This window comes from Mastomys coucha, unplaced genomic scaffold (genome assembly GCF_008632895.1).
Source record: "Mastomys coucha isolate ucsf_1 unplaced genomic scaffold, UCSF_Mcou_1 pScaffold23, whole genome shotgun sequence".
NCBI classification, from domain to species: domain Eukaryota; kingdom Metazoa; phylum Chordata; class Mammalia; order Rodentia; family Muridae; genus Mastomys; species Mastomys coucha.
The window spans coordinates 43,590,315-43,602,465 of NW_022196906.1; the positions used below are offsets into that span (position 1 = coordinate 43,590,315).

Consider the following 12,151-nt stretch of genomic DNA (forward strand, 5'->3'; position numbering starts at 1 on the left):
CCATGCCCCAATTCACCTCAAGATAGCTAGCAGATGGGGTGTTGTAGATCTTGATATTGCTGTAGTTGGAGCTTGGCAGCAACTGGCCATCTCGGAACCAGGAGATTGTGGCACTTGGGTAGGCAAAGACCTCACAGGTGATGTTCACCTGGTTCCCTTCCCAAGTGTACACAGCCACAGGGCCCTGGAGCTTGGGAGCATCTGTAATGAAGGACAATGACCATCAGAACAGCTATCACTTTCTTAGAACATCCGGAGTCTGTCTTCTGGCACTAGAAAGTAAGCGGGACCCAAAGCAGAGCTGGTAGCCTAGAGCAGTAGAGCTCTGGGAAATTTTGGAATTCATGTTGGACTTCTCTGCTTGAGAAAAATCACAGCATGGCGGTCTGGTGGGAAGCTAGGGGATGGTGTTTGTGGGTGGGTCCCTTGGGCCATAGCTCTGAAATACATGAGGGTCAACAGCCTTGGGGAATACACTAGGTAGATCTTTCTACTGAAGCTGAAGCTTATGTCTCCTGCATCCTGACCCTTCGCTGCTCCTCCCTCCATCCACTCCTTCCCAAGTTGTTGCTTACATTGAACTTCGAGGTACATGGACTGGGAGTCCTGGCCAATGGTGTTGCTGGCAGTGCAGATATATTCTCCAGCATCTGTGTACTGGATGCTCTTCAGGGTCAGGGAGGATACACGGGCATGGCTGCGTACCACCATGTGCCCATCCAGAGTCTGCCAGGAGGAAAGGGATAGCATCAGACACTGAGGTGAGGCAGAGGGCAGGGGCAACTAGAGCAGTGTGGGTCTAGGAGACAAGGCCATTGCTTGTCTGTGATCAATCTCTAGTCCTCTCTCTGTGTCAACCTCTAAATTCACCTATTTTGTAATGGAGGAGAGTTCAGGAGCAGAGTAGAAACTTTAAAGCAGTTCAAACAGAAAATGGGACTCAGTTGCTTGGGGACATAGTAAGATTCCCCAGAACTAGTTTGAGGTGTGTTAAAATGGAAACAAAAGCCCTGGCTGGCACATCAAGGAATTGTCTTTCACTCCCCTCTGTCTTACCCTTCTGGTGACTACCACCCACAATTCCCTGGTGTGTGAATGTGTACTAGGAAATGTCAATGACCCAAATGTAAGAAATGCAAAGAGTGTCTTTCCTATAAATGCCTCTCTTTCCTGCATGCTTGATATCAAAACAATTTTCATTCTTAATGTGGAAACAAATCAAAGCTCATGCCCTGCTAAGCTGAAAGTAACAGAGCCTACTCTTGAAGAACAGTGCAGAAAGAGTTGCAGGCTCACCCAGGATCCTTTGCACCCAAAGTCTGCATCCATTCCTAGTCTTTGATACTACTATTAGTTTACTCAGTTTCTAGAATAACAAGCGCTGCTAAGAAATGAATAGGCACATAATCCCTAGGCAATAGATACTAGAAAATTTGCAAGTGTTCCTTCCTTGGCATTCTAAGCAAAAGGGTTTCTAGCTATTGAAGGGTTTAGGCAGGTGTTCCTGGGTCAGACTCCCCAGAAAATTGGTAAACTGAAGAAGGGCCCTATTCCATGTAAGCTGGGCTACTGAATCCATTGCAAGATGCTCAGTAAAGTAGGACAAGAGGGTGTGATGCATCTGCCATGCTATTGGGTTTGCCCTTCAGAGAATTAAATTGCACTTAACCTCAGTTTCTATCAATTAGAAGATACCCAGAGGGCATAACCATGCTATCCTTTGCCCACCAGACCAGGAGGTTCATAAACAAAAAACCAAACCAAAACCCAGAGCCAAACTGAAAAGGTGTCTCTGGCCTTGTACAGCAATCTCAGCAGAACCATGGCACAGAGTCCATTTTCCCTCAGTAACCTGCACTATTTGAATCAGGTCCGTTTCAGTTCTCTGAGTTGTATCTGGGATCTAAAACATGCTTCCAACGAGGGAAGGAGGGACAAAATAAAACCATCTCTGTTTACAGCTGTGTGTAGCTCTTTCTCTCAGAGATGGATGGCCTGTCAATAGGGGAGGCTTGTTGATGCAAGAACCTGCATCCTCAGAAGTGATACACATTAAAGAGAGGTGACAGGAGACTGTCCCAGAGAGCCCAGACACATACAATTTATTGGAGATGCTAGATCCCAGCACTCCTGGTAGGCTGATAGTGGTCCATCTTAGTGGCTATTTTTATATGTCAAACAAAATCTTCACCCATCAGTCTGTTTCAGGGACACTGAGAGCATGAAGTCATTCTTGCTGGTATCTCTAAAGAGTTGACCTGTTTGCTCGTCATTCCTCTCTGCCTAAAGCACAACAGAACTGAAGGGAGAAGGAACTGCAGGTGCACACAGGGTCTTGACAACCTTGGGATGAACTGTGACTCTATGTGACCCAGGTTGTGCTTTTCCTGAGACTTCCATATATACAATTCTCAGGAACCCAAGGGGACATTTCCACGTGGAATGTAGGCAGAGAGAGGTACACAAGTAGAAACATTAGCACAAAACAAGGCAGGAGCAGCCTCTGCCCAGAAATGTCTGAAGACAAGCTCAGAGAGGCTGCAGGACCTTTTAAGCTCATTTTTTAAAAAAGCTGCCTCCTTGCCTACATTTCCCTGTGTGGAGATTTCTGTCATTTAATGATGCCATCAGACAAGGAGACAATTTCAATAGGGGTTTCCTATTCTGTAGTGATTCACTGCAAGTTTGATGATGGGGACCCTTTGCCAGATATCCCGTCATCCCTTGGAGGTTACACTGATAGACTCCTGTGTTTTATCTCCCCCTGAAATAACTTCTTCTGGCACATGCACACACCCATAAGACACTCCAGCCAAAAGTCCTGCTGACCACTGAGGCTCCCTCAGAAGGAGCAGCCGAGCTTAGATAAGAGTGAAATAAGAATATTACAGCAAGGAGATCTTTCTCTCACTCTTTTAAAAAAATATGTGCGACTCTAATTATTCTCATCAAAACAGTTTTTTCTTCTCTTTTCCAAGTAAAAAGTGCTAAGCCTTTCAGAGTATCCAGAATGAACCTGGCCATAACACAATCCCAACTGCTGCACTCATCTGGCTTATGGTCTTCATCTCTAAATGAGTCAAATAGGAGGAAAAAAAAAAGGAACTTCTGAGTCCTACGGGCAACATTCACTTGGAAGTCAGTTATGTCCAAAGTGAAATGTTCAAGATAAAAGATACTTCTGGAAAATGAAGTGGGGGTGTCTGCTTTCCTGGGGGTAAGCCTCTTATTTCCACTTATAATGATAATCCAGCAAACATCTCCTTAATGCTCCCTGAGAAATTCCAGCATCTCCCCAAGCCAAGTCTGGATCAGAATGACAGGGGGAGATGTACAAGGCTGAGCAGCACCAGATCTGTAGCTGCAGAAGTTGGCTCCCATCATTCACTCCTCTTTTCTCCTTCCCAAATGCCAATGGGGCCATGATTTTTGGCCAATAAAACACTTAGCTATGACAGCACTAAGTGATTTCAAGGCCACAGGAGGGAGCACTTCAGTGGGGACATGTGCTTGGACTACAGTCCCCACGTCATCAAGGAAGGCACATTACAGAGAGGAACTTACAATGAACAAGATTTGACCATGGCAGACTGTTCAGGTGTGGAAATAAATGTCCCTGCTAGGGGATAGGTGACGACTTTTAAATATTAAGCAGCAGTCAATATTTATGTCTATGACCTGAAGACAGGAGTTATGTATTCTGAATGGTTACTACCCCAAAAGACTGAGAGGATACACTCACTCAATTAAAATATAGATTCTATTGGACTACTAAATCCTCTTCTGTGATGGCTGTTTTGGGTATTCACTCTTCATTTGAAGGAACCCAAAAAGGACTTTAATAGAAAGTACTCCCAGGTTAGATCTTTGAACCTCATCTAAAAGTGTGGTGGTGGTGGGTATGGGTTTGTGTGTGTGTGTGCGTGTGTGTGTGTGTGTGTGTGTGTGTGTGTGTGTGTGTACAGCCTCGTTTTTCAAGAAAGAGTCTCTCACAAGGATCCTGGGCTCCTTAATTAGGTGAGGCTAGCTGGACAATGAGCCCCATAGATCCACCTGTTTATTTCTTCCAAGTGCTGAGATTAAAAGCCCACAGCACCTTGCTTTGCTTCTAACGTGAGTGCCAAGGCTCAGTACCTGGTCCTTGTGCTTGTGTGGCAAGCACTTTACTGACTGAGCTATACCTCCCTAGTTCCAGGGCAACTGGTTTTTAATGTTACAATTGGTCACTCACAGTTACAAAACCAGGTAAAAAGTGATGGGCATGATGACATGAAGGGTCTTCAAGCACAGCAATGAAATACAAAGGTCAATGCTTAGGTTTGGTTTTTAACCAGAGTCCCGTGTCACCTAAACTGAAGCGAGTAGGCAGGGAAATTGCGAAGGCTAAATACTACTGACTCTACAAAACATAAAACCATTTGTGCCAAACCACCCCAATCTTACAAATTTAATGCTCCATAAAGATAACAGATACATTGAACAATTTGGAGACACACCAGTGAGAGATGACTTTGGTGTTGCGTTTGACAGGAAATGCGATGTGAAAGGCCAGTCATTATCAAGTAAGTGAGCAACAAGATGAGCTGAGCTGGAAAGGGAAGGGCGAGTGGGTTTTACATCACTCACTCTATGACTTTATGGTCCAAAGCCACAGCCACCACATGAGAGTTTAAAACAATTTTTTCTCTCTTACTCTCTCTTTTTTTTTTTCAAAATGCCTGGCTTGGGAATTGGGGCAATTTATGTCTATCAATATAATTACCTGGGTATGATTTTACCAGGACCAGCAAGAGAATAAGGTCTCATTTTAGGAAATAATAAAGATTTGCTCCTCCACTCCCAACACAGCTTGCTTGCTCATCCTAAAAAACACTATTGCTAGGTGATGTCTACTGCTATGGGCCTAATCTTTAATCCACCTAAAGTGCTCACTAGGTTAGCAAGTCTGGTTATTAACTGTGATGGTGAGTTAAACTGAAATGCTCTCAGAGCTAGAGACTGGCTAGTGGTCAGGCAAGCTATACCTCTTGCTTCTCTGGTCGAGTCCACGATGCCTGGAGAGAACAAGATATAAAACACAACAAGAAGGCAGTAAAATGTCACATGTTGCTTTAGAGAACTCACTCTGCATTCCGTGCACATGCAGCTTCTTTTTAATTCAGAAAAAAAATTTCAAGGTCCCCTTTCAAGGATAGGATTATTCCCCAAATTTAATTCAGAAGTTAGCTGATGTTCAGCTCCCCTCCCCCACCTTATGCATGTTAAAATGCCTAATTCAACGTTGAAGGCACCCTAAACCCTATAGGTATATGTATCAATACCAGAAGATACATTCAACTCCTCCTATGCTGAGTAACTTAAACAGTCTTCATACTATTTGAGGGCACTTAGTTCTTATCAAATAATCCAGGGTTACTTAAAGAGTAAATTTGTTCCCTCTGAATGTTTTAGACAGATTATCACACATATATTAAAGCCATTAAATGTTCATGCATTTGACCATTCAGCATGCACTTAATTGAAAATGATTGTAAAAATAAATAATGAGAGAGAACAGAACATGGTACAGAGAGATACTGTGACTGTGAGAATATGAAGTCTTTGAGACTATGGGTCAGGAAGCTTTGAGGATGCTAAATGCTGGGTGATGATACTGGGGCCCTAGTGCTTAAAGTTAGAAGGTCCCAGATGGCATTTGGATAGAAGCATGGACCTTCTTTATCCAACATGCCACTCGTGTCACATAAGAGAGTGAGAAAATTCACGCTCATGAAGATTCTGGGAACGTTCTGTTCAGCTATGGTATTGATTTGTTGATTTATCCTGTACATAATTTTCTACTCTGCTTTCAAACTCCAAGTCAAAGACATAAGAGCTGTGCTAGTTTCTTCATTAGGTGGCATTCCTGACTGACTGTCCCTGATGTTCAGATGGCAAAGGACACAAAAGGTGCTAGAAACAGTGAATGCAAACCAGTTAGCACACACTAAGTCCATTAAATGCAAGGCACTTTGGTGAGACAGGGAGAGGGATACATTGGGTCACGTGGTACTGGGATGAGGGAGGAAGTGAGAACAGAAGAACATGCACAGACCAAAGTGATGGTGGCCCAACATGTCAGCTAGAGTTGCCAGTTCTACAATGCTTGAAAGCTCATTTGTCACATGCCAGGGCTGTGTCAATCAAGACTTCTGTGTTGCTTTGTTTTTTAAATGGGACTATATCATATATGGTTGTTTATTTTTAAATTGTATTCTTCAGTGTCTCAGTCACCAAACTACCAGCATTCGGTGGCTTTTAAAATAAGGTGTTGCTAGGGACACACATTTCTAGTAGCCTGATTCTTTCCCGTGTGCCTAGTGGAATATAGCAAATGTCTGTCATGACACTTAACAATTTGGTGGTGTGGCCCACTCAAAGGCAATCTTACATTCAAATCTCTACATGTCGGAAATAAATCAGGCTATGATTATTATGCTGCAAATGTTGTTAGTTTTTGGTTGTTTCAATACTTCTCTTTGCTGTGACATACACATATCTAGCAGTTTATGTGTCTATAAGTTAAAGCAAAGCTCTTCTATGCTCATATCAAGCATTCTCTCTCTCTACGTATATCTGCCCATAGCATAGGCAGGTCAGGCTCTGATGATGCTATGCAAAACATTTCCCGATGTATGAAAGTGGGCACTGGACTTGTACCCAATCAGGAATTTTCCCAAGTGAAAAGAAAGGTGGGCTTCAAAAGAATTCAGAATGTCAAAAGGTCTCTCTTACTTGTGGACACTCTGCCAGCCCGAGACTCGAGGCTCCCTAAGGCACTTCTCATATGTCCTTTGACCTTAGTTCGTCATCCTTCTTTTTCCTTAATAATAGTGAAGGATCCATATTTTTTCTATAGAGGCGTCTCAAAGGCACAGAGATGTTCTAATAGCAAGCGATGGATGCCTTTTTTTCTACCATTGACTGAGTATGCAGATCATAATCCCTGGGTCTCACTCAATGTGTAAATACCCAAACACCTGGCAATACTTAAAACGAATCCGTATAGAATGAGAAATGACACGAGACAGATGTGCAACTTTTGAAAGTATCACAAACACCTCCACAAGACTAATCCATACCAATATTCACTTTTCTCTTTTTGCTCAGGCTACCAACAATTGCTAAGGAGTAGATAAACTTTTCGATCTACCTCACTGATCTCAATCATCCAAACAATTACACTTTATTTTAGCTACTAGTAGTTGCTGACTTAAACCAACTCCACTTGCTGAAGCTTAATGGATTGATGAGACTCGATCCAGAGACATGATCAACAGTATGGTGTGACTATACTCATTTTGAATTCATTCCAACTTCCCTTTTATAAGGAAGAACAATTCTGATATCTATTAGTAAGTTGCTACTTGGGGTGAAATCCTTGCCTCCCTCTACCAATGAGAAAGGGCAACTTTATGGTCAATCAGTGATGTGAAAGACAAAGCTGCTGTAATCCATTTATACTCCTTGCTGAACCTCCAACAAAAGCTACCAGGATAACACAGGAGCACTGTTACACCATGACATTGAGTCCATCACTTTCTGAGCCACGGACCTGGAAGGAATCTGAGGTCTGTGAACTCGGACCTTGTCCCAGTCAATATCTTCATCAATGACTCAGATACTTTGAATAAGGAGTCACACAAGTCTGGAAGCAATGGTAACATGAATGTTAGGTGACAACTACCTTGGGAAAGCTAGTCCATTACCTGCACTTGAACTTCATGCACTTGAACTTCATGCTTAGCTCTAGGGTCACCATTGGCTGCTCTACCCCATTCCTTTTAACAGGCAGATATAACATGAGTGCAGTCATCTGAGAGGAAATACTCCAACTTCCAGACTTGTGAGTAAAGCTCCCTTGAACAGTCAACCCTAATTGAAAGATGGTCTGATAGAGTAGTTCTCCAGCCAGGCAGTGTTTTAGTGATGCCTACTTATTGGCTGCTGGTGAGAAATGTCAGATAACTTGCAATGCATAGGACAGGGACAGTCCCAGTGAAGGGAGAGTCAGTCTGAAATGGCCAAATGACTGTGGCTGAAATACATATCAAATCCTGCATAGTTGTTTAATTAATCAATTTCACGAGGCTAGGACAGGAGATAAGTGGCCTAAAAGCAGTCCATGTGTAAACCTACACAGTCTAGGTGACCACGATGCGACAGGACTCAAGGGCTAATGCTGCTCTGACTACATGTCAGTGTCTGGGTCAAGATGATAACCTCACGGGGATCTGTTCAGGTTACCAGGAGAGGGTAAGATTTTATTGAGTGATAGTGAAGAGATGCTCTTGAGCTATAGGACAACTAGCAGAGTGGAGGTTATGAAAGCATGATGTACGAGAAACAGTGGAAAATTCTCTCTCTCTTTCTCTCTCTCTCTCTCTCTCTCTCTCTCTCTCTCTCTCTCTCTCTCTGTGTGTGTGTGTGTGTGTGTGTGTGTGTTAAGGGAAGAAAGAAGGGCAACAGCTTCTGCTTCAGTGACTCAGACTCTGAATGACAGAGGTGGAGGGTTCTGAGCAGTGGAAGGAGAAAGAAAGCCTCTTGTGATAGCGTAACCATCACGTGTCAGACAGAGGCTGAGTGACCTGGCAGGGACACCAGCAAGGGCGCCAGGTGGAACTACACAACCTAAAAAGGTGCCTTGGAACCATCTCTTAGCCTGCAGTTCGATGGGACTTAACCATTAGGGGGCTTATTTATTGCACTCATTAGATAAACTGGTATTCTTGTGATCTGTCTGGCAAAGCATCCTGGATTTTATAGTTTTCTTCCACTCCTATAATTCAATGATGCAGGTGACCTCCATATATAATTATATATAATAAAAATTCAGGTGTGCAAGAATGTGAGCAGAGGTTGACATAGTGAACATGATTTGGACTAGAATTCGACCTGCTCACAGACAGACCATGTTTCACATTTCTAGCCATCTACAATATCAGATTGGCAGCTTCTTTGATGTCAATATTTAATCAGTGGAAGTGGCAAGTTTTATCACATAGGATTTTACTTAAGAAAATACACTAATATGGCAGCATCAGGGCCTATCTGGAGGACTTGTTCTGACACTGATTGGCTCATGCTCTGTTAATGCCACTTCAAGCAAACCTGAGGCTAGTCTACAGTAAAAGAAGCTGTGATCTAATCGGTGCTGGGATTGAATAGCTATCTCAGATCAAGACAGAAGATAGATTAAAAAAAAAACTAAGTTGTTAAAAAAAAATAAGTTTCAACTGGGCTTGAAATGGTCTTTTCTAATAGCTTCAGTCTCAATATTTAGGAAGAATGAGTGCATATTAGTTCCTAGCTATTTATTCTCATTTTATAAAAATGAAATCGTAGATACAAGTCAGAAGCGCCAACCTATTAAAGCAAACCCCAGGTTGGCACAAATCTTCGTAATCTTTCTTGTCTAGTTTAACTGTTGAGCTATTTCTAGAAAAGACACAGAACTTAAAAATGTCGTTCATCTGAAATAGATGTTTTTGTCCTTCACTGTAGGTCAGGGATACACACTGGGTCACTTGGACAAATCTACTTTGAAATATAATATAAAAAGATAGGTCAAGCAGTGGCCATGCGGATTAAGCCCTGAAATGTACATTGGATCCACGCAACACACAAAGGGAGCCGACATCTTAGCTGGGAACTTAATAAGTGTCCATAAAGAAATTATCAAAGTAAATACCCCACTTCTTAATTTAGCTGGCTCTTGCAGATCAAACAGCATATGCGAGTTTCAAAAATATTTAGCAGTTCCTCAGTTGAGTTTTTGTTAAATTGGATTCAACTCTGGGTATAAAATTTGCAAAAAGAGGAATGGGATATTTGGAACGGTGCTTTCTGTTCCTTTAGATTTTGCTTTGTTTTCTGTTACCAAGGCAGAAGTCAATTCCTCAAATGCAAATTCCAGTTTTAGCCCTGCTACTTAATTCCATCCCCTTTGGCTTTATTTCAGTTTGTTTCTAGAGATTTCCTCTGGCTAGGCAGAGGCATGCATATCTATCATGTTTGACATTCTGGTTCAATAGGCAATCCATTATACATATTTTTTTTTTAGGCTAAGGCTATTACTCCTGAGTAGGTAACTCAGCTTTGGCCAACTAGAACAAAGCCTATTACTACAGGAGATGCAACATAATATTGAAGAGGTGCCATAAAACCTATATATTTTTTCCTTTATGAAGTGCTTCGGATTGAATTTAGGGCTGTGTGTCCCACTGTGTTGCTTCTCCTAACAAGATCTACAGTGCTCTGCAAGGCAGCCCTTTCTTCTTGATTCTCAGCCTGCTCAGCAGCACACGGCTGCATGAAGTGGCACAGTCACCCCAATATTTATCTATTGCCACTAATAAAGATGGCTTTCCAGCAGCTCCATGCACCTTAAAGCTAAATGTTCTCAGCCGTTTTAACTTGCCAGGGATTTACTACCATGTTCTTAAACTTTGGTGAATACATTACAGAACCCAGGTATAAGAACCATCATCTAGAAACTGCTAATTATTTTTGCCTTTAGAACAAAATGGAGTCCAAATGTGACCAAGAATACAGGCAGACACAAAGGCAACCAAGGTTTTGTGCACAGAGTGCATACAGCATGAGTATATGAGACGCGAGGAAGAGAATTAATAGACTCATTCTGATCCCTGTTGTTTCTGGGAGATACTTTCCTGGGTATACCTGAGCTGATGAAAACATCACCTGGTGCCCCAGAATCTTGCTTGTCCTGGTTCCTCACAGCTCCACAAACCTGGGTCAGAAATTCACTATCGCCTCCTCCTAAGAACATCTAACTTGACCGTGCCCACTACCAACATGCCCCTGTCTATCGATACTGGGAACAATGCCTGTCCCCATACAAGAGGGTATTGAGTAGACCACAACCAGGCAGGCTGGGAGAGGGAAAGCTGCAGGACCTGCAGTGGCTGCGGGTGACCCCCATCCCATCTTCCCACGTGCCAAAGGGAACTGGGCACAGGGCAGACTTGAGGTGCTTCAAGTCTGCATCCCCTAACCCTGAGACTCTTGGGCGACGTTGTACCTTTTCTTCACTGCTGATGTTTCGGGTGGACGTTCTCCAGGTGATGGAGGGGATGGGGTCTCCGGAGGCCTCACAGGTCAGAGTGACTTGCTCCTCTAGTTCCATGGCCGTCTGATTCTCTACATAGGTGATTTTGGGCTTTGCTGAAAAGAAAGGAAATATTTTGATGAGTTATCGGGTTATTTACCTTTGGGGATTTGAGTGATAACACACACCCATTTAAAGAGTTTTCTTACTTAGTAAATATAAGGCTCAATTCTAGATATAACAGGAGACACAGACCTGTACTCCCAAGGGTTCTGGCAACACTGAAATGACAGTCATGGACACATTCTCTGGGATATACAGACAATAAAGTGCTTGATATCTGCTCCAGAAGATGGCTACCCTGGCTCAAGCCTTCACATGGAGATGGCTTGAGACTGGGCCATGAGGTTTCCAGCAAATCTGGGTGGAATGAAGTCCTTCTAATCCCAGAAATCTCCTCAAAGAAAAGCAAAAGAGTAAATGGAGAGGAAAGGAGGAGGGATGGTGATTATGGATAGATATTGATAAATAGATAGATAGATAGATAGATAGATAGATAGATAGATAGATAGATAGATAGAGATAGGTAGGTAGCTTGACAGAGAGAGAGAGACAGAGAGATAAGTGTTTCATGGGATAAGAAGTCAAAGTTCAGCAGCTGGGAATGCACCCACAAACCACTGAACCTCATGGGAAGTTTCATCAGAGCCATGGAGTGGCCATCGATCTCCAAGAAGGTTAATCTAGAAGGAATTCTAGAGTGGATGAAACCTCAAGTAGAAGCCATTTTGGAGGCTTTGGTCATGTGCTGCAGGGCAGGATGACAGCAGGGAGGGGAGAAACGGAGCTCAGTTCATTTTCCAAATGTCTGGAGTAATGCAAGGAACACATGCATTCCAATGCTGAGTGAAATGTGAAAACATTAGGCGAAATTGAATTTTCCTAATTTAAAACAATTATACTCAGAAATTGCTGAACATTCCATAGAAGGGAACAGAGAAGTCTGCACAAATAACTTATTTCACTATACTAGAGAGAAAG

At 42.7% G+C, this 12,151-nt stretch overlaps 1 protein-coding gene across 19 annotated transcripts in view; it reads right to left on the reverse strand.

Moving 5' to 3' along the window:
- Positions 1-12,151, reverse strand: part of Ncam1 (neural cell adhesion molecule 1) — a 292,659-nt gene that overhangs the window by 42,299 nt on the left and 238,209 nt on the right. For 10 of the 19 annotated variants that reach the window (XM_031346028.1, XM_031346019.1, XM_031346020.1 and 7 more), the window contains exons 8-11: positions 11,084-11,226; positions 5,025-5,054; positions 576-726; positions 17-201 (exon numbers count right to left, since the gene is read on the reverse strand). In XM_031346028.1, the coding sequence (XP_031201888.1) occupies positions 17-201; positions 576-726; positions 5,025-5,054; positions 11,084-11,226 (509 nt within the window). The remainder of the gene's footprint in view (positions 1-16; positions 202-575; positions 727-5,024; positions 5,055-11,083; positions 11,227-12,151) is intronic. The other 9 variants (XM_031346021.1, XM_031346026.1, XM_031346027.1 and 6 more) reach the window with 1 other exon arrangement.